Below are 23,247 nucleotides of genomic sequence, written 5' to 3'. Positions count from 1 at the left end.
AATAATTCTTCTGAATTATACACACAAAGGCCTCACACTCACAATGCACACCCCTACGAGTAAGAAACAGCTCCTTGTCTCACACAGGGTAAGATCATCCCAGTTCCTGCCACGTGTAAAACTGGTTTGGTAATTTCAGGACAGAGAGAAGGTGGATAAATAAAGGGGTTCCCATCATCCAACCACCTGGAATTAATGATGGAACTGTTGAAGAAGTCAGAAGATGTCAGGAAATTGCTTCAGGATACTTTGGATTTCTTTAGAAATACGTAGCTACAAAGATTTCAGGGATTACAGCTGCGTTTTAATTATTACTTTTTTTCTACGTGGTACAAAGTCTCATTTTCTTTCATTCTCAATAGACAGTACATAATGGGTGCCTGATGTGGTTGTTGTTTTTTTAGATTCTATCGTGTAACCTGTAATAGTTGGAATTATTGCAGAGGGATCAGTAATACTTTGGGCAGAAAGCTTTTCAACTTTTAGCAGACCACTGCCACCTTGTGGTCTATACTGTACAGTGCAAGCTATTGCATCTAGTAAAATGCTATATTAGCTTGATTTTGTTTACCTCTTGTGAGATTGATTTCTCTCTCAAGGGGGATTGGGATGAATGACTGATCTCCATTTCACCAATTTTCTATACCACTCAGTCACAAGATGGCACTACCAAAATCTAGCCCCCAGCCTGGTTAACTTAACTTCAAAAAATGTTTGAAATTCAATTTCATTGTACGCATGTTGTGCATTGACAATAAAGGTTTATTTATTTATTTATTTATTTAGTTAGTTAGTTAGTTAGTTAGTTAGTCACAACAGTATATGTAAGTATCATACAAAAAGATTATATAGTATATAAACATATATATGAGTAAATATTAGGAGGTATAAGAAGAAGAAAAAACAACAACAATAGGACAGGAACGGTAGGCACGTTTGTGCGCTTATGCACGCCCCTTATGGTCCTCTTAGGAATGGGGTGAGGTCAATAGTAGAAAGTTTTTGGATAAAACTTTTAGGATTATGGGAAGAGACCACAGAGTCAGGTAAAGTATTCCAAGCACTGATGATTCTGTTACAGAAGTCATATTTTCTGCAATCTAAATTAAAGCGGTTGACATTAAGTTTAAATCTATTGGTTGCTCTTGTATTATTGCAATTAAAGCTGAAGTAGTCTTTGACAGGAAGGACATTACAATAGATGATTCTGTGAGTTAAACTTAGGGCTTGTCATAGGTGACGGAGTTCCAAGTTTTCTAAGCCTAGGATTTCAAGTCTGGTGGGATAAGGTATTTTGTTGTTTTCAGAGGAATGGAGAACTCTTCTTGTAAAATATTTCTGGACACGTTCAATTGTATTGATGTCAGAAATGTGGTATGGGTTCCAAACAGGCGAGCTTCTATTCTAGTTTGATTTGGTTTGAAATCCTGTGGTTATCCAATTCATTTGACTCAATGATACCTTTTGCTTATTTCTCGTAAGAAAAGTAAAATTATTCAAAACAGGGAAACCATGTTTGTTGTCCTTTATTGTTTTATTTTGGCATCACAATTATATCACTTCATTGCTTAGGACAGGATTTTCCTTGCTCCTCCTCTTCAAGGAAGAGGAAGAAATATTTCAGAAACTTTAACTGAAAAGGATCAAGAGGAAAAAACAAATCCATTTTTCATGCCGTCTTTTAGCTGTTTTTCTTTTAATGTAAAAAAAAAGCTCATATGCAGAAACTAGAAATCTGCTTTCAATCATTGCTTGATTCCTCTTCTATCTTTTCCAGTCCATGATATTCTTCTCAAATAAAACAGCTCGTTTCAACTTTTGAAAACCAGAAAAACCAAGTTAACTATCTAAAACTCTGCACTCTGGTGAAAAACTATGATAAGAAATGCTTGCCATTAAAATAAAGATTTTCCTTCGAAGAAAAATCTAAAATTGCTCTAGCTCTGAGAAATGAGGCACTGTTTAAAGAAGTATTGAGGTTTTTCCAAATACTGCAAAAATATAATGTATTTAAATTACTTAAATAGATCAGTTACAGTTGTTAAATTAAAAATATAATTCTATGCACGTATAGTTAAAAGTCCATCTGAGCTCAGCTTGATAAGGTTTCTTATCGTTAAACAAGACTAGGACATCAGTTTAAATTCTTAGAATCTAATCGACAAAGGCTCAATCTAAGTAAAAATTTGTATAGAATTGCAGCTTAAATTCTAACCATTCCTTTTTTTAAAAAATTCAGAAATAAATTTCACTGTATTCTTTGTAACTAACAATTTATGTGCCTAGAATTGCAGCCTTGAATTGATTCCCAGATGCAGATAGCCTTCAAAATGCTTCGAGATTATTACACAGCCCTTCCCCCCCAAAAAGTAAGAAAAAATAAATGCTGAATTCTCCAGGGTTCCTTCGCTGATTGGAGAATGGATCTCAACGGTGCTTTAAAGATTTTTTTTCTCTCCTTTAACAAGTCGAGACCGTACTATAGAAGCGAGCTGAGAAACAAAACAGAAATAAATGAGATTTGTCCTGAAGGTATAAACAGGTTGAGTTTAGTTAATGCCTTGAACGTTCGTTTAAAAAGATTTTTCCATGTTCGGAACGCAATACAGGGAGTCCTCGACTTACAACAGTTCATTTAGTGACCGTTGGGAGTGACAACGGCGCTGAAAAAAAGCAACTTAGGATCGTTTTTTCACACTTACGACCGTTGTAAGCCTCCCCGTGGTCACGTGATCAAAATTCAGACGCTCGGCAACTGACTCATATTTATGACGGTCGTAGTGTCCCCGGGGTGTGGGTGTGTGATTCACGTGGTCCCCTTTTGCGACCTTCTGCCAAGCAAAGTCAAGGGGAAAAGCCAGATTCACTTAACAACGGCAAGTGATTTGCTTATCAGCTGTGGCCAAGAAAGGTCATAAAATCGGGCACGCTTAACAACTGCCTTGTTTAGCAACGGAAATCCTAGCCCCGACTGCGGTCATAAGTGAAGGGCTGCCTGTACTACTAGCCTCCAAACGAAGGTATCGTTCCAGGAAATATAATTCAGGATTTATTCCAGTTTTACAGCCCTGGATGCTCATAGAGAAACTTATCCTCTTCCAATTTCCAAGAGAAGAAATAGCGATACGCAGACAAGCTCAGCATCAAAAGATATTCTGATATAAATTCTGCAGAAATGGCACCCTTTTACATACTTCTGAATTATAGGAGAATGATTTAACGCCTTATCAGAGAAGCCCAGGGCCGAACGCTTTTGAATGTGGTGGGTTTTTAAAAAAAAAAAAAGAGAGAAAAAAAGGAAGACAATACTTACTTTTAAATCCACTGATGAATCAGCCAAATTATACTTCTGCCTTGCAATCTCTTCCACTTCCTTCTCTATGATTTCCTGGGTGGTCCCTTTGACATCAATGTAGTAGCAGTCACTACTGGCATAATGGCAAGAAATAGCCTGCATTAAAAGAGAAAGGAAGGGAGAGAAAAAGAAAGAAAGAGGGAGAGGAAGGAGGAGAGAGAGAAGGAGGGAGAGAGAGAGGGAGAAGAGAGGGGGGAATGGGAAAGGGGGAGGGAGGGAGGGAGAGAGAGAGAGAGTGAGAGGAAGGAGGAGAGAGAGAGAGGAGGAGAGAGAGGAGAAGGAGGAGAGGGGAGGGGAGGGAAAGGGGAGGAGGGAGGGAGAGAGAGAGAGGAAGGAGGAGAGAGAGGAGAAGGAGGAGGAGGGGAGGGGAGTGGGAAAGGGGAGGGGAAGGGAGGGAGAGAGAGAAAGAGAGAGTGAGAGGAAGGAGGAGAGAGAGAGAAGGAGGGAGAGAGAGAGGGAGAAGGAGGAGAGGGGAGGGGGTGGGAAAGGGGAGGGAGGGAGGGAGAGAGAGAGGGAGAGGAAGGAGGAGAGAGAGAGGGAGAAGGAGGAGAGACGGGGAATGGGAAAGGGGAGGGGAGGGGAGGAGAGAGAGAAAGAGAGAGGTAGAGGAAGGAGGAGAGAAGGAGGGAGAGAGAGGAGAAGGAGGAGGGAGAGAGAGGGGAGGGAGAGGGGAGGGAGAGTGAGAGGAAGGAGGAGAGAGAGAAGGAGGAAGAGAGAGGAGAAGGAGGAGAGGGGAGGGGAGGGAAAGGGGAGGAGGGAGAGAGAGAGGGAGAGGAAGGAGGAGAGAGAGGGAGAAGGAGGAGAGGGGGAAGAGAGGGGGGAGTGGGAAAGGGGGAGGAAGGGAGGAAGAGAGAGACAGGAAGAGAGAGAGGAGGAGAGGGAGAGGGAGAGGAAGGAGGAGAGAGGGAGAAAGAAAGAAAGAAAGAGAGAGGGAGACAGAGAGGGAGGGAGGAAGAGGGGAGTGGGAGAGGGTGGAGGGAGGGAAAAAGATAGAGAGAAGTTTATACCATTTTTCATTTGAACGTTCCCAGCCTTCCTAACCATAAACCCCATAAGAAAGAGGCCCAAAGGTTCAGGTAAGGCCGAGAAAGTCCTTGCTTGGAACCACGCAGGTGAGGTCTCAGGAGACCTTCAGGCACTCAGGCTACGGCTTGGATTACCTTCCGAAATCCTTCCGTCCTGTTTCTTCCGGAGCCGTGAATGATCAAGGGGTGGAAGAAGACGGTGTCTCCTTTCTCCATGGGGAGGTGGACTCTGGGAAGACTCTCGTCATAGTCGTGGATCCCGTGGTACATCTTGTTCACACCGCCCTGGATTAAAAAAACAACAACCACCACGTAGAAATTACCTTCCAAGCTTCCCGAGAGACACAAACAGGCCAAATTAAGGAGAATATTTGTAGCTCAGGGTTGAACTGTGGGGTCCTTGGTGCTCTCTGAGCTTGGTGGTTTTCTTGCAGACGTTTCATGACCCAACTAGGGAACATCATCAGTGATAGAAGGGAGGAGGAGGAGGAGGAGGAGGAGGAGGAGGAGGAGGAGAACTGGGAGGGTCTTTGGTGCCCTCTGAGCTTGGTGGTTTTCTGGCAGACGTTTCATGATCCAAACTAGGGAACATCATCAGTGCTAGAAGGGAGGAGGAAGAGGAGGAGGAGGAAGGGGAAGGGGGAGGGGGGGGGAGGAGAACTGTGAGGGTCCTCCATATTTTTACAACCTCAGAGGTTGTAGAAAAAAATGATTTTAAAAGGTTCTGGCGATCAGGCAACTCAGCTGAGATCGTCAGAACCCCTTTAAAAGCTTTTTTTCCCTCTGGCGATCCCAGCTGAGTTGTCTGATCGCCAGAACCTTTTAAAAGCATTTTTTTACAACCTCTTCGGCCGAAGAGGTTGTAGAAAAAAATGCTTTTAAAAGTTTTTTTTAAAAAAAGTTGGCCACGCCCACTCAGTCTTATTAGCCCGCCACCAAGCCACACCCACACAACCAGTAGTAACAAATTTTACAATTCACCCCTGCGGTATTCCCTCTGAGTGCCGTTTTGCCCAAAACCTGGAATTTGCTTTCTGGCAAAACCGTCATAAAACATGGTCGTGTGAATGTGTAAATGTGGCCAAACATTTGGAGTGCAGTCACATGACTGCAGGGGGCGGGGTGACTGTCAGAACTTCGAATCCGGGTTGCAAGTTCCTCTTTTTCAGGTTGGTCGCTAAGTGATTTCATTGGTCGTAAGACGAGGACTATACAGCAGCTGCTTGCAATTACTGCAGGTTCAAGTCCCACCAGGCCCAAGGTTGACTCAGCCTTCCATCCTTTATAAGGTAGGTAAAATGAGGACCCAGATTGTTGGGGGCAATAAGTTGACTTTGTATATAAATATACAAATAGAATGAAGACTATTGCCTGACATAGTGTAAGCCGCCCTGAGTCTTCGGAGGAGGGCGGGATATAAATGCAAATTAAAAAAAATAAAAATAAACAAAAAAAATTTTTTTTTTTGACGCCAATCACGTCTCTCCGCCGTTTACCTCCCAATCCGGGTACTTGTGCTCCTTCAGGCAGCCCTTGTGGCTCCCAGGCAGCACAACCAAGCATCCGTTTGACCGGTCCACCTTTTGCATTGCGGTCCAGGCACAAACAATTCGGTCGGCTGGCCGGAAGGGGAAGTAATGAAGATCCTGATGCAAAGGATGACGGGAGGTTTTCTTGCCTGGAAAGAAGGAGAAATTCCTTGGTCTCAAAAAGAAGGATGAACGCTAGTAATAAAGGAGAATTATTTCTGCCTCAGGGTTGAAAGGAAGGAGTCCTTGGTGCTCTCTGAGCTTGGTGGTTTTCTTGCAGGCGTTTCATCACCCAACTAGGTAACAGCATCAGTGCTAGAAGGGAGTGGGGTTTGCAGAGAGGAGAGGGAGGAGGAGGAGGAGGAGGAGGAGGAGGAGAAAGAAGAGGAGGACGACTGTAGGGTCCTTGGTCCTCTCTGAGCTTGGTGGTTTTCTTGTAGACCTTTCATGACCCAATTAGATAACATCATCAGTGCTAGAAGGGAGTGGGATTTGTAGAGAGGAGGAGGAGGAATGTGGGAGTCCTTGGTGTTCTCTGAGCTTGGGTGTTTTCTTGCAGATGTTTCATCACCCAACTAGGTAACAGCATCAGTGCTAGAATGGAGTGGGGTTTGCAGAGAGGAGAGGGAGGAGGAGGAGGAGGAGGACTGTGGGATCTTTGCTGCTTTCTGAGCTTGGTTATTTTCTTGCAGACATTTGATGAGACTTTTGACGTCCCCGCCTCCAGACTCCGTGCAGCGAAAAGCTGCAATTGACATCTGCGAACAGAAGAAGGCCCGTCAGCTCTTTTGAAATGTTTATTTAATTCATCTGCGTCTCACCTGTATCGGGAGGTTTATTGATCAGCATGGTGTGCATAGCCATGATGTCGGGCCCCGTGAAGCATTCGACGTATTTTACGATCTAAAGGAAAGAAAACCAGCTCAGAAAAGAAAGTTATATTTAAACCTGCCACAAATCCTTAAGATGGAAATGACTGAAAACAAAAAAAACGAAACGAAAATAGTCGGCGGTAATTGTCATATCTCCATGGCTTAGGGCCGGGTTACCTACGGGACCGCCTGCTGCCACCGATTGCCTCCCACCGACCCGTGCGCTCTCACAGGGAGGGACTCCTTAGGGTGCCGTCCGCCAGGCAGTGCCGACTGGCGACACCCAGGGGAAGGGCCTTCTCTGTGGGGGCTCCCACCCTCTGGAACGAACTTCCCCCAGGACTCCGTCAACTTCCTGACCGTCGAACCTTTCGCCGCGAGCTTAAGACACATCTATTTATCTGCGCAGGACTGGACTAGAATTTTAATTTTAAATTTAGTTTTTAACGGGGTTTTATTATTTTCATTATAATTTTAAATTCGGCCTTATTCAATAAGTTTTTTAATTAGTGTTTTATCTTGTATTTATATTTGTGTTTTTATCAGGCTGTAAACCGCCCTGAGTCCCTCGGGACATAGGGCGGTATAAAAATGTGATTAAATAAATAAATAAATAAATAAATATCTGCCATCATGGAGCTTTGGTTTTAATTGTATTTTGTATTTATTTATTGTTGTTTTACTTGGCTGTAAACCGCCCTGAGTCCTTCGGGAGAAGGGCGGTATAAAAATTATATAATAATAATAATAATAATAATAATAATAATAATAATAATAATTATTATTATTATTATTATTATTATTATTATTATTATTATTATTATTATTATTATTATTCAGCCGTGCTTCGCTTTGATGGCAGCCTGACGTAAAATGTGGGGCAGGGGGATACATACACGGTTAGGGAAAAATAACAAAACAACGTTTTGGGCTCAATTGCAGTCTTAAATTGAGGACTACTTGCAATTTGAACCTTATTGGGCACTTCATTCCTGGAGGGTTTTTAAAGAACAGACTGGACAATCCTTTGTCTGAAACAGTATAGGATCTCTTGCTTGAGGAGTGGGGACTGGACTAGAAGATCTTCAAGGGCCCTCCCAGCTCTATCCTGAATTGAATTGAATTGATTTGATAGTTGCCTGTTGATTAAATTTACAGAGATAATTAAAGTTATGGTGACCCTCAAACATTATATCTTTTCTCATTTGCTCCATTTAAGCACAACAGAAGTTAGCGCTTCATTATCTATTTTATTGAAGGACGTCAATTGGGCAACAAGCAAACAATAATTTTGCACACACAAATACAAAGGATCTGGAATGAAATTGGTCATTTATACCAAAATCCCATCTTTAGAATTGTTTTGGGGTTTGTTTGTTTTTGGGGGGCTTTATTTTATTTAATGACTGATTAGACCTTGGGCCACATCAAAGTGCAGACTTCCAGAAACAAATGATTACTAAAATTTGATAAAAGCAATTTAAAATGGAATTGGGATAAGTTACCGTTTAAAATGAAATTGGAATAAAATACACTGTCAAATGACATTGGAATGAAATAACAATAATTTAAGGTAACAGATAAAATACGATAAAATTATGTTTCGGTGTCACCCGTGCAATCTACCCCAATCAATCCCACGCATGACAATCTCAACCGAACCGTTTTGCTTAAGGACTGGGCTGTGTGAAATGCCATTTAACACAACCCAGTCCTTAACTTACTGCACGCAAGGTGAATTGTTTTGAGATGGGGACAGATGTTTGTGCCTAAGGATTTCAGATTTTGGAAGAGTCCTGTTTTCACCTGAGGTAAAGTGCAGTATCGGAAGAGCTCTTCGCTCCCTATGAAATCCTGCAATTTCGAAACGTTGTTCTCATTGGTTTCAGACTTGGCAATAGTGATGTCTTTCATGACGGTTATTCCAGTCACCTTCACTTCCTTTCTGCATATCTTTACAAACTCCGCTCTGAAAACAGGGTTTAAAAAGAAAAGAAAAGGGGAAAGCATTTTAAATTGGCATCCCGGAACTCCTCTAAAGCAGGGATGAAATGCTCCCGGTTCGGACCGGATCGCGCGATCCGGTAGCGATCCTGGCTGAGAGTTTGAAGAACCGGTAGCAATCGCGGTGCGAGGCTCCACCCACCCACCCGCCTGTGTTTTGTACCCCCTGCGCCTGCGCAGAAAGGTTTTGCACATGCGCAGAGGGTGTGCGTGCATGACACGCAAGTGCTTGTGAGTGAAGTGAGCGTGCACACGAGGCGTGTGTACTTCCAAACCGGTAAGGAAGGTAAGTAGATTTCACCCCTGCTCTAAAGGCATCTACTGTTGCATTCATTCCGCGTAAAACTTTCCATTGAGAATCAAAAAGGAATTATTCCAGAGTACTGGAGGCTAAATCGTACGATGAACGGTCGAAGGAGCTAGATACGTCTGTTGTGGCCCGCCGGCGGCCTGCAGAGGTGGCAGCAAATTCAGACAGTGAGGAGGTTGGGGAGGAACATGGGCCAGTCCTGGAGTCTGGGGAAGGCTCGGACGAGGGCTCTGCGTTGGAGGCAGAGAGGGGGCCGGGGCCATCTGGTAATTATGTGCTGTCTCCGGAGCCTCCGGAATCTGACATCAGCGAGGCAGAAGAACAGCTGGAGCCTGTTCCCAATGTGCGCATGCGCAGAGCACGAACAATTAAGAAAAGAAAGGGCGACTCAGGAGTAAGGCTTGGAGATGATTGGCCCCTCCCGTAAGACATAAAAGAGGAGCAAAAGGACGTGAGCCTTTGGAGGAAGCAATTAGTTCATATAGTCAATTCAAGCGCTTGACTCTGTGCGCCGTTTGGCCTTGCAAAACTAATAGACAATTAGGTCTTTGGCAGCATTTCAAGGGACATAAAATCTTATCAACATTACCCTGAACCACGGTGTCAACTCGAGCAGACATCTGTCGGAATCTTCACAGACTGGTTGTGCATCATTACGGGCTCAATAAAAGAGGTTTTTTTTAAAATTGCATTTATATCCCGCCCTTCTCCGAAGACTCAGGGCGGCTTACCCTATGTCAAGCAATAGTCTTCATCCATTTGTATATTATATACAAAGTTAACTTTTATTGCCCCCAACAATCTGGGTCCTCATTTTACCTACTTTATAAAGGATGAAAGGCTGAGTCAACCTTGGGCCTGGTGGGGCTTGAACCTGCAGTAATTGCAAGCAGCTGCTGTTAATAACAGACTGCATTAGTCTGTTGAGCCACCAGAGGCCCTAAGATGGGACTAAGATGGTGATTTATGCTTTCACAGGAAGCCTAGGTCAGAACAATGTCTAGCTATCAAAGAGAAGGACTAGGGGTGACATGACAGACATCTTCCAGTACTTGAGGGGCTGTCACAAGGAAGAGGGGATTGACTCATTCTCCAAAGCACATGAGGTTAGGATGAGAAGCAGAATAACAAGAGTTGGAAGGGACATCGGAGGTCTTCTAGTCCTACCCCTCTGCTCAGGCAGGAAACTTATATCATTTCCGACAAATTGCTGTCCAAGCTCTTCTTGAAGACCACCAGCGATGGAGCACCCACAACTTCTAGAGGCAAGTTGTTCCACTGAGTAATTGTTCTCACTGCCAGGAAATTCCTCCTGGGTTCTAGGTTGGATCTCTTCTTGGTTAGTTTCCATCCAGTTGTTTCTTATTCTGCCTTCTGGTATCTTGGAGGATAGTTTGTCCCCCTTCTTCTTTGTGGGTGGAAGCTTGTTAAAGAGGGATGCAACCTTGAAGTAAGGAGAAACTTCCTGACAACAATGAACCAATGGAATAGCTTGTCTCCTGGAGGTGCCGGTAGTCCCTCACTGAAGGTTTTCAAAAACCATACTGGAAACGGTGGAGAAATGTAAAATTTGTTACTACTGGTTCTGTGGGCGTGGATTGGTGGTGGTGGTGAGGATGTAATGTGACTGGGTGGGTGTGGCCAACATTTTTTTTTTTTACCTTTTAAAAGCATTTTTTCTTCGGCCGAAGAGGTTGTAGAAAAAATGCTTTTAAAAGCCTCTGACGATCCCAGCTGAGCCGCAGGATCATCAGAGGGTGGTTTTTTTTTTTTACTTTTAAAAGTATTTTTTTTTGGCCGAAGAAAAAATGCTTTTAAAAGTTAAAAAAAAAAAAAACTTTATGATCCCGCGGCTCAGCTAGGCATGGTGGGGGGAGGGGCAGGGATTTTCGCTATCGGTTCTCTGAACCACCTGCCGCCATCGCTACCAGATCAGGTGATCCGGTGGGAACTGGGAGCATGTCACCCCTGACTGGAAAACCTTTTTAGCAGTATGGTGTAAGATCTTCTGCCTTGGGCTAGAAGACCTCTGAGGTTCCTTCCCAGCCTTATGATTCTATGTTGTAAGAGATCTATTTTTAAAAATTCACAGGATCTAAGCCAAGGATTCTGTAGACTGCAATCTGCCACCTACACTTACGTCCTTACTTGCTTATTTATTCTGCACGCCGCTGGACATTCCCATGTCACAATGATAATAAAAAACAACAACAGCACAGTAAATAGCAATTAAAACTTCCCTGTCGTTAATTAAAAAAAGAAAATCATCTTTTTGCACAATTCCAGATGATCCAGTTACAACTGGAGTTCTGGAGTTACAGAAACTTTGACTACAGTGACATAGTTAATTAAGAGCAATTCCTAGTTTGTTCAAACGACATGGTTTCCAATTGAGTTCTTAGAGCAGGAGTCGCCAGACTTGATAACTTTAAAACTTGTGGACTTCAAGTCCCAGAATTCTTGGAGTTGTGGACTTCAACTTCCAGAATTCTTGGAGTTGTGGACTTCAACTTCCAGAATTCTTGGAGCTGTGGGTTTCAAATCCAAGAATTCTTGGGAGTTGTGGGTTTCAACTTCCAGAATTCTTGGAGCTGTGAACTTCAACCACCAGAATTATTGGAGCTGTGGGTTTCAAATCCAAGAATTCTTGGGAGTTGTGGGTTTCAACTTCCAGAATTCTTGGAGCTGTGAACTTCAACCACCAGAATTATTGGAGCTGTGGACTTCAACCAGCAGAATTCTTGGACTTGTGGGCTTCCACTCCCAGAATTCTTGGAGCTGTGAACTTCAACTTCCAGAATTCTTGGAGTTGTGAACTTTAACTTCCAGAATTCTTGGAGTTGTGGACTTCAACCACCAGAATTCTTGGAGTTGTGGGCTTCCACTCCCAGAATTCTTGGAGCTGTGAACTTCAACTTCCAGAATTCTTGGAGTTGTGAACTTTAACTTCCAGAATTCTTGGAGTTGTGGACTTCAACCACCAGAATTCTTGGAGTTGTGGGCTTCCACTCCCAGAATTCTTGAAGTTGTGGGCTTCAACTCCCAGAATTCCCTAGACAGCATGGCCAGCGGAGGAATTCTGGGAGTTGAAGTCCACAAGTCTTCAAGTTGCCAAATTTGGAGACCCCTGTCTTAGAGCAATTCAAGGTGTTGGGTTGAATGATTTCAGCCGCATGAGTCAAAGATACCTGTCTTTGTTTTACCTGAAGCGCTCAATATCTTCATCAGCCACCAGATTTTTGATGAGGAGATATCCATTGTCCTCATAGAAACGTCTTTGCGCTAGAGTTAGGACGTCATTATCCAAGGTGTAACTGCGGGAACATGAAATATTGGTTTTTTGTACTGCTGTGGAATTAAAACTTGCAGCCTTGGGATATTTTACAAAACCACGCAATAAATACAAGCCCCGCCCCCAGCAAAAAAAAGTCTTGAAAACAAGATACATTAAGACAAGATATTCTTCAGATCAAAATCCTGAAATGTGAAATAATGTCCTAAAGAGGAAAAGGGAAATTATAGAGGGAGAGCCAAAACAGGCAGTCCTCGACTTACAACCACAGTCGAGCCCAGAATTTAAGTTGCTAAGTGAGAAATTTGTCAAGTAAAATTTTTGCCTCATTTTACACTTAACGTTCGTTAAGTGAATCACTGCGGCTGTTAAATTAGCCACACGGTTGTTAAGTGAATCCAGCTTCCCCCTTGACTTTCCTTGTTAGAAGGTCGCAAAAGGGGATCACGTGACCCTGGGACACAGCGACCGCCATAAATACGAGGCAGCGGCCAAGCATCCAAATATAAACCACATGACCATGGGGAGGCTGCAGTGGTCGTTAAGTGTGAAAAATCATCATAAATCCCTTTTTGTCAGTGCCGTTGTAACTTCCAATGGTGATTAAATGAACTGTTGCTTCTGGCTTTTGTGTGAATCTTTGGCGGTGTTTTGTAAAGTGCAAAATGTTTGCTCATGCTGAAGTCTTGCATGGCATCAGGACTATACTTGATCCTGTGTTAATACTTGGTACATACACATATTTATGTGTGTGTGTGTGTGTGTGTGTATATAAACAGAATAGAATAGAATAGAATAGAATAGAATAGAATAGAATAGAATTTTTTATTGGCCAAGTGTGATTGGACACACAAGGAATTTGTCTTTCGTGCATATGCTCTCAGTATACATAAAAGAAAAGATACATTCGTAAAGAATCATAAGATACAACGCTTAATGATAGTCATAGGGGTCAAATAAGCAATCAAATCATACTAGGAAACAATCAATATAAATCATAACGATACAAGCAACAAAGTTACAATCTTACAGTCATAAGTGGAAGCAGTAAGTAAGTAGAATAGAATAGAATAGAATAGAATAGAATAGAATAGAATAGAATAGAATAGAATAGAATAGAATAGAATAGAATAGAATAGAATTTTTTTTGGGCCAAGTGTGATTGGACACACAAGGAATTTGTCTTGGTGCATACGCTCTCAGTGTACATAAAAGAAAAGATAGGTTCATCAAGAATCCTAAAGTACAACACTTAATGATAGTCATAGGGTACAAAGAAGCAATCAGGAAACAATCAATATCAATATAAATCGTTAGGATACAAGCAACAAAGTTACAGTCATACAGTCGCAAGTGGGAGGAGATGGGTGATGCAAACGATGAGAAGATTAATAGTAGTGCAGATTTAGTGAATAGTTTGACAATGTTGAGGGAATGATTTATTTAGCAGAGTGATGGCATTCGGGAAAAACTTGTCCTTGTGTCTAGTTGTTCTGGTGTGCAGTGCTCTATAGCATCTTTTTGAGGGTAGGAGTTGAAACAGTTTATGTCCAGGATATATATATATATATATCCTGGACATAAACTGTTTCATAAACAAACAACAGGAAATTTGGCACTTACAAAAAACCCCGATTTGGTCGTGGTCAGAAGCGTCCGTGACCAGAGGTTCTACTGTACTTGGTATTGTGGTTGCACATGCCTTCTACACGTCTGTAGAGATTCTCCATCCTCTAGGTCACAGTTGTCCCAAATGTGCTTTTTTCAGGAGGCAGCTGGACTTACTTTTGAAGACGTTTCGCTTCTCATCCAAGAAGCTTCTTCAGCTCTTGACAAGATTCCATTCCTCAGAGCTAAAGAAGCTTCTTGGATGAGAAGCGAAACGTCTTCAAAAGAAAAAACAAGAAAGTCCAGTTGCCTACTGAAAAAAAGCATCTTTGGGATGCCTTCTACATGTTACTGGGGCATGGAAATGAGACATATTCATAAAAAAAAAATACCCAACCTGGCTCAACTCTAAACTACATACCAAAGGAAAGACCAGTTTAAGAGAAGTAGTTCACTTTACAAAGCAAAATCAAAAACTACTGAACCACACATAAACATACACAATAAAATAAAAATAAAACAAAACAAAAACACACAAACGGAGCAAAATGAAGCAAACTTTTAAATTTGTGTTTTCATCCGAGGAAAATCGGAGTAAAGTTTTACTTACCGGAACTGCGTTGGGCATGCCACAGGAGCAACCTGGGCTGAAGTTGGAAAAGGTGTCTTGACATCAAATTAAGAAAATTTAAAAAGATTGCTTTGACGGCAGATGTTCCCGTGGGAAACACACTCAGAACACATTTATAATCACAGGAGTTGCTCTCATAAAGCAGAAAGAAATTAAACATAATATAGCATTTTCCCATTTAAATTATTCCCCCCCACACACACACTTATCTTATAGCTGGGGCCAGTTTGAAATTTAAAAGCGTGATAGATAAAGAAGCTGTGAAAATGTTCCTTTTTCCCCCTTTTTTTGGGCTCCAGTGGAGTATTTCCTTCCTACATAAGGAAATATAAAATAGAAACATCAGAGGGACAAAACAAACAACGGATGCCATTTAGTGCATATTAACTTATATTAGTTGGGGAGCTTAGTTTACAGTACCAGTATGTTTACTTAAAACTTGGGAGGAGTTGGAAGCCGTTTCTCACCCAGAGCATAGAAGGCCTTGGTCCTGACTTCCTTGCCCTGGAAGCTGCCCTCTCCCCAGGCTAAACTTCAGAATTGGGGTGCCCCGGTATGGCCGCCAACCCTACTTTTTGACCAACCCAGAAGAAGTTGGCTTGATGCCTCTCCAGGCTGAGATCCAGCTGTCAGAGACAACAATCTGAGAAGGTCAATCCTGTGCGGGGATGATGTAAATCTTCTTCCACCGCTGGACTCCAAAGGAAGCCCAGATCGATGATCGGCTTTGGGGTCCCCTGCCAGGAAGAAGGTCAAAAAAAATCCTCCTTCAATAAAAGAAAATATTGGTAGCTCAGGGTTGACATGTGGTGCTCTCTGAGCTTGGTGGTTTTCTTGCAGACATTTCATTACCAAACCAGGTAATATTATCAGTGCTAGAAAGGAATACACATGCCTCTCTGAACACTGATGATGTTACCTAGTTCAGGTCATGAAACGTCTGCAAGAAAACCACCAAGCTCAGGGAGCACCAAGGACCCCAAAGTTCTCCTCCTCCTCCATTCCACAACCCCCACTCCTAGTACTGATGACATTCCCTAATTAGGTCATGAAACATCTACAAGAAAAACAACCATGTGGTTCAGAGAGCACCAAGGGCCCTCACAGTCCTCCTCCTCCTCCCTTCCAGCACTGATGATGTTCCCTAGTTGGGTCATGAAATGTCTGCAAGAAAACCCCCAAGTTCAGAGAGCACCAAGGACTCCCCCCCCACCCCAGTCCTCCTCCTCCTCTCTGCAAACCCCACTCCCTTCTTGCGCTGATGATGTAACTTAGTTGAGTCATGAAAGGTCTCCAGGAAAACCCCTAAGTTTAGAGACCATCAAGGGACGCCCCCCTCGACGCTGCCAGCTCCAATTCGTGGGCTTTGCCAGTCCCGGGGGCCCAGAAGGTGCACCCAGAGGCCCAGGTGAGCAGGAGAAGGATACGAATCCGGCGTGGGGCAGCAGGTGCCGGAGCAAGATCCGCAGCCGGACGGGCGCGCTGGGTTGCTTCCCGAGGCTCTCCATGGCGCGCGCGCGTCCTTGGCCAAACAGTCGGGCGCTTCTACCGCTCAGCCCCGCCGCTTCGGCTCTCGGTGGCCCGCTGGTCGGGCTCGGATGTAGCCGGGAAGGGGCGGAGAAGGTAAGCAGGCCAGCCCAGCTGCTCGGGAGGCGGAGTCGGCGGCCAGGGGCGGCCCCAGAGGCCGGGCGAGCGGCCAAGACGCGCCCCCGCTGCGCGCTCGCCCGGCTGGAAAGGACCGAAGCGAAGGGACCGCGGAGCGAAGGGCGGCTGGGACACGGACGGGCCACAAGGAGTCCACGCTCGGCCCTTCCCTGAGCGGAGACTGCGCCTTGCAGGAGGACCTTTGAGAAGAGTCTTGTATTTTAGGATTAATCGGGGTTGTATTTTATGATCCGGATTGATCCGTTGTTGCTTGTATGCAGACTGAGAGCTTCTGCACCGGAGACAAAAGTCCTTCCTTGAGTGTCTGACCACGGAATTGGGATTCTCTCTTCTCTTCTCTTCTCTTCTCTTCTCTTCTCTTCTGTTCTCTTCCTCCCCTCCCTTCTCCCCTTCCATGTTCTGTTCTGTTCTGTTCTGTTCTGTTCTAGTCTAGTCTAGTCTACCCTGCATTCTATTGTATTCTATTCTACTCTACTCTACTCTACTCTACCCTACCCTACCCTACCTTACCCTACCCTGCATTCTATTCTGTTCTGTTCTTTCTGTTCTGTTCTGTTGTTCTGTTCTATTTTCTTTTTTCTTTTCTTTTTTTTCTTTTCTACTCTACTCTACTCTATTTTTATTTATTTTATTTATTAAATTTTTATACCGCCCTTCTCCCGAAGGACTCAGGGCGGTGTACAGCCAAAATAAAAAACAGAATATATACAATTAAAACAACATTTAAAACATAGCAAATTATAAAGGCTGATAATTAAAAATTTAAATTTTAAAATATTAAGAAAACCCAATTAAAATTCAGCCCTATTATGCCAGTCCCACTTGAATGAATAAATATGTTTTGAGCTCACGACGGAAGGTCCGAAGATCAGGCACTTGACGCAGGCCAGGGGGAAGTTCGTTCCAGAGCGTCGATGCCCCCACAGAGAAGGCCCTACTCCTGGGGGCCGCCAGCCGACACTGTTTGGTGGATGGCACCCTGAGGAGACCCTCTCTGTGAGAGCGTACGGGTCGGTGGGAGGCAAAGGGTAACAGCAGGCGGTCTCGTAAGTACCCGGGTCCTAAGCCATGGAGCGCTTTAAAGATGGTAACCAAAATCTTGAAGCGCACCCGAAAAACCACAGGAAGCCAGTGCAGACTACGGAGCAGTGATGTCACGTGGGAGCCACAAGCGGCTCCCGTTACCACTCGCGCAGCCGCATTCTGGACTAACTGTACTCTACTCTACTCTACCCTATCCTACCCTGCATTCTATTCTGTTCTGTTGTTCTGTTCTGTTCTATTTTCTTTTCTTTTTCTTTTTTCTTTTCTACTCTACTCTACCCTACCCTACCCTGCATTCGATTCTGTTCTGTTCTGTTCTATTCTATTCTACCCTACCCTACCCTACCCTACCCTACCCCTATTCTATTCTATTCCTTTCCTTTCCACTCCATCCTGCCCTACCCTACCCTACCCTATTCTATTCTATTCTACTCTACTCTACTCTACTCTACCCTACCCTGCATTCTATTCTATTCTATTCTATTCTATCCTACCCTACCCTACCCTACCCTACCCTACCCTACCCTGCATTCTGTTCTGTTCTTTCTATTTTCTGTTCTGTTCTATTAAAAAGCTGAGATTGTAGACACTCCATTTGAGGACAGCTCTGGACAGCCTTAGAGAGTTACAATATATTGTATCTCTATAACCATTTTTCTCCCCCTTGGCAATTTTATTTATTTATTTTTATTTATTTTATTTTGTCACAACAATATATGTAGGTATCATACAAAAGATTATATAGTATATAAACACATATATGAGGTATAAGCATATATATAGGAAGAAGAAAAGAAAAAAAAACAATAGGACAGGAACGGTAGGCACGTTTGTGCGCTTATGCACGCCCCTTATGGTCCTCTTAGGAATGGGGTGAGGTCAATAGTAGAAAGTTTTTGGATAAAACTTTTAGGATTATGGGAAGAGACCACAGAGTCATGTAAAGTATTCCAAGCACTGATGATTCTGTTACAGAAGTCATATTTTCTGCAATCTAGATTAAAGTGGTTGACATTAAGTTTAAATCTATTAGTTGCTCTAGTATTATTGCAATTAAAGCTGAAGTAGTCTTTAACAGGAAGGACATTACAATAGATGATTCTGTGAGTTAAGCTTAGGTCATGTCGAAGGCGACGGAGTTCCAAGTTTTCTAAGCCTAGGATTTCAAGTCTGGTGGGATAGGGTATTTTATTGTTTTCAGAGGAATGGAGAACTCTTCTTGTAAAATATTTCTGGACACGTTCAATTGTATTGATGTCAGAGATGTGGTGAGGGTTCCAAACAGGCGAGCTGTATTCTAGAATTGGTCTAGCAAATGTTTTATATGCTCTGGTTAGTAGTGTGATGTTTTTGGAAAAGAAGCTACGCAAAATTAGGTTTACAACTCTTAGAACTTTTTTTTGCTATGTAGTTGCAGTGGGCTTTGGCACTTAGATCATTTGACATGAAAACTCCAAGGTCTTTAACGGGATGGGGGTCGTCTGTAAGGTAATGTCCATCTAGTATGTATTTAGTTTTTGGGTTCTTTTTTCCTATATGTAAGACTGAGCATTTGCTGGTTGAAATTTGGAGCTGCCAATTTTTAGACCAAGCGGATAGATGTTCAAGGTCGTTTTGAATGATAGAAGTATTGTCTGTGGTGTTAAATAGTATGACTGTATGACTATAACTTGTTGCTGGCAATCCTTATGATTTATATTGATATATTGACCATCAATTGTGTTGTAAATGTTGTACCTTGATGAAGGTATCTTTTCTTTTATGTACACTGAGAGCATATGCACCAAGACAAATTCCTTGTGTGTCCAATCACACTTGGCCAATAAATTCTATGTTGTTGTGTGAAATGTTGTATTCTATGTTGTGTGAACTTCTGGTGGCAAGCCGTTTCACTGATTGATTGTTCTCATTGTTAGAAAGTTTCTCAATTCCAGGTTGCTTCTCTCCTTGATCAGTTTCCCTCCGTTGTTTCTTGTCCTGCCTTCAGGTGCTTTGGAGAATAGATCGACACCCTCCTCTTTGTGGCAGCCCCTCAAATACTGGAATTCTGCTATCATGTCCCCCCCCCAGTCCTTCTTTTCTCTAGACTAGCCATACCCAACTCCTGCAATCGTTCTTCATATGTTTTAGTCTCCAGGCCTTTAATCATCTTTAGTTGCTCTTCTTTGCACTTTTTCGAAAGTCTCAACATCTTTTCTGTAATGTTGTAACCAAAGCTGGATGCAATATTCCAGGTGTGGTCTTACTAAATCTTTATAAAGCAATATTAATATGTCACGTGATTTTGATTCTGTGCCTGTGTTTATGCAACCAAGGATTGCATTAGCTTTTTTGGCAGCTGCTACTGCACCTGGCTGGCTTTAATCAACTTCTTATTCCGAATGAAAATGGACTAAATGGTCAATGGGAAAAAAACCTGATTGATTTTCTCAGGATCTAGTTTTAATGATTTATTCAAATATTCAGCCAAATCCCTTAAATATATTTATATTATAAATTCAATAAATATATTGAATAAATATTCAGTTTATTCAACTATTCAACTGAATTCAAAAAGATTCTGTCTTAGGCCCAGTACTCAGTATTTTTATAAATGACTTAGATGAGGGAACTCATCAAATTTGCAGATGACACTTAAGCTGGCAGGAGTAGCCAACTCCCTAGAAGACAAGCTCAGCATCCAAAAAGATCTTGACAGATTTGAACAATAGGCCCTATCAGACAACATGAAGTTTAATGTGGGGAAAAGCAAGGTTTTACACATGGGCAAGAAAAATCAAAAGTGGTTGTTGTTGTTAGTTGCGAAGTCATGTCTGACTCATCACGACCCCATGGACCACGTTCCTCCAGGCCTTCCTGTCCTCTACCATCCATTTAAGCTCACGCCTGCTGACTGCTTCAGGGACTCCATCCAGCCACTTCCTTCTCTGTCGTCCCCTTCTTCTTTTGCCCTCCATCGTTCCCAGCATTCGACTCTTCTCCAGTGAGTCCTTCCTTCTCATTAGGTGGCCAAAGTATCTGAGTTTCCTCTTCAGGATCTGGCCTTCTAAAGAGCAGTCAGGGTTGACCTCCTCTAGGACTGACCGGTTGGATTGCCTTACAGTCCAAGGGACTCGCAGGAGTCTTCTCCAGCCCCAGAGTTCAAAGGCCTCCATTCTTTGGTGCTCAGCCTTCCTTATGGTCCAACTTTCATAGCCATCCATGGCAACTGGGAAAACCAGAGCCTTGGCTAGACGCACTTTTGTTGGCAGGGTGATGTCTCTGTTTTTTAGTACGCTGTCTAGCTTTGCCATAGCTTTCCTCCCCAGGAGCAAGCATCTTTTAATTTCTTGGCTGCAGTCCCCGTCTGCGGTGATCTTGGAGCTCAGGAAATTAAAATCTGTCACTGCCTCCATTTCTTCCCCATCTATTTGCCAGCAATTGAGAGGGCTGGATGCCATGATCTTAGTTTTCTTAATGTTGAGTTTCAAGCCAACTTTTGCACTCTTCTTCTTCACCCACATCAAGAGGCAGTTTAGTTCCTCTTCACTTTCTGCCATTAGAGTGGCATCATCTGTATATCTGAGGTTGTTGATATTTCTCCCGGCAATCTTAATTCCAATTTTTGATTCATCTAGCCCCCTCCCCCCACCCACAGATGAATCCCATGAATTCCCATAATGTGCTCTGCATATAAGTTAAAAGGCAGGGTTACAGTATACAGCCTTGCCAGACTCCTTTCCCAATTTTGAACCAATCAGTGGTTCTGTGTCCAGTTCTCACTGTTGCTTCTTGACCCACATACAGGTTTCTCAAGAGACAAATAAGATGGTCTGGTACTCCCATCTCTTTAAGAACTTGCCACAATTTGTGCAAGTACAGATTAGGCAAAACCTGACTCAAAAACAGGAACTGTGAGAGGGAACTTGGGAGTCCTAATGGCTGAGCCCTTAAACAATGTGTGGCAATAGCCAGAAAAGCTAATATAAATCTGGGTTGCATAAACAGAGGCCTAAATCAGGTGAAGTATTAGTACTGCCTTACAAAACCCTAGTAAGGTCGTACCTGGAATATTGCATCCAGTTTTGGTCACCATATTACAAAAGAAGATGTTGAGACTTTGGAAAAAGTGCAGAGAAGAGCAACTGAGGTGATTAAAGGCCTGGAGACTAAAATATACGAAGAACAGTGCAGATTTTGGGTTTGGCCAGTCTAGAGAAAAGGAGGACTAGGGGGGACATGATAGCAGTGTTCCAGTATTTGAAGGGCTGCCACAAAGAAGACGGGGCCAATCTATTTTCCAAAGCACCAGAAGGCAGGATAAAAAAAAAATGGATGGGAACTAATCAAGGAAAGAAGCAACTTGGAATTAAGGAAACTTCCTAACAGTGAGGACAATTAACCAGTGGAACAGATTGCTTTCAGAAGTTGTGAATGATCCATCATTGGAGGTTTTTAGGAAGAGATTGGACAACGATCTATCTGGAATAGTATAGGGTTTCCTGCTTGAGCAGGGGGTTGGACTAGAAGACCTCCATGGTCCCTTCCAACTCTATTCTGATTGATTCGATTGAATTGTATATTTTTAAAAGCATACAACGTCCCATTTTCCTTAGTATTTCTATTTTTCTTTTTATTCTTTTTTTTTGCATAAAAAGATAAATTTATATCAGATAAATAGAAAGATAAATAAATCCCTTCACTATTTCTGACTAATTTACCTTCACTCGCTAATAAGATGGATGAAATACTTCTTTTAAATAAATGCAATTCTGACTTTTACAATTTTCAGCAGCTCTCTGCTTCATTGAAACCTGGCTAAATGAGTCAACTGATGATAGCAGTCTGGATATCCCAGGATTTCAGATACAAAGAGCAGACAGAGCAGAAACATCTGGTAAAAAGAAGGGAGGAGGCTTATGTTTATTTATGTCAGTTTTTGTGAAGTCCTATGTGTGCCGACCAGAAACCTGCGAATATATAGTAACAATAAACCTTAGTTCACACCTAAACTTAAGCAGCTATGTTGTACCAAAGAAGAAGCCTACAGAAAAGGCAATAGAATGCTGTACAATCAGGCCAGAAATGCACTAACAAGGGAGATCAGAGCAGCAAAAAGAAGCTGATCTAAAAAGCTAAAGAATCAGTTCTCAACAAATGAACCAGCAAACGTATGGAAAACTCTTAAAAATATAATCGGTTACAGCAAACTTCCTTCCTTCCCATGCTGAAGGAAATCAACAACTGGCAGATGACCTTAATGTGTTTTACTGTGGGTTTGAGAGAAAACAACTGCCACCCATCTCACACCAACAACAGCTAAGCCTCCTACAACTGACCCCATCCCATTAGGCCCAACACCTCTGGTGATTACAGAAAATGAGGTGCAAGGTCGGTTTCACAGACAAAAGCCAGGAAAAGCACCAGGGCCAGACAAGATAACTCCTTCTTGCTTAAAAGTCTATGCTGACCAATAGGCCCCCATCTTCACCCATATTTTCAATAAATCACTAGAGATGTGTTATGTTCCTTCTTGCTTCAAACGCTCTACCATCATCCCAGTGCCGAAGAAGCCCACCATCAAGGAACTGAATGACTACAAACTAGTTGCTTTAACATCTGTAGTCATGAAAACCTTTGAAAGGCTAGTGCTGGCCCACCTGAAAACCATCATGGATCTGCTGTTAGACCCCTTGCAATTTGTCTACCGAGCAAATAGATCAATAGATGATGTTGTTAATATGACTCTGCACTACATCCTACATCTTGAATCTCCAAAGACCTACACAAGGCTCCTCTTTGTAGACTTTAGTTCAGCATTCAATACCATCATTCCAGACACTCAGCTAAACCAGCTACAGGTACCTGAACACACTTGTAAGTAGATCACAAGCTTCCTAACAAACAGGAAGCAGCAGGTGAAGCTAGGCTGA

General features: G+C 42.8%; 1 protein-coding gene across 1 annotated transcript; it reads right to left on the bottom strand.

Moving 5' to 3' along the window:
- Positions 1-1,508: 1,508 nt before the first annotated feature.
- PHYH (phytanoyl-CoA 2-hydroxylase) lies at positions 1,509-16,427 on the bottom strand. The gene is made up of 9 exons (XM_058190554.1): positions 16,054-16,427; positions 14,606-14,661; positions 12,299-12,409; positions 8,588-8,750; positions 6,731-6,812; positions 5,877-6,058; positions 4,516-4,665; positions 3,314-3,451; positions 1,509-2,492 (listed from the first exon to the last, which is right to left on the bottom strand). Exons 1-9 carry the CDS (start codon positions 16,132-16,134, stop codon positions 2,439-2,441), a joined length of 1,017 nt encoding a protein of 338 aa, XP_058046537.1. The 5' UTR covers positions 16,135-16,427; the 3' UTR covers positions 1,509-2,438.
- Positions 16,428-23,247: the final 6,820 nt, after the last annotated feature.

Source organism: Ahaetulla prasina, chromosome 7 (assembly GCF_028640845.1).
Source record: "Ahaetulla prasina isolate Xishuangbanna chromosome 7, ASM2864084v1, whole genome shotgun sequence".
Classification (NCBI taxonomy): Eukaryota; Metazoa; Chordata; class Lepidosauria; order Squamata; family Colubridae; genus Ahaetulla; species Ahaetulla prasina.
The sequence above is the reverse complement of the archived record's forward strand: the minus strand, read 5'-3'. Positions and strand labels throughout refer to the sequence as shown.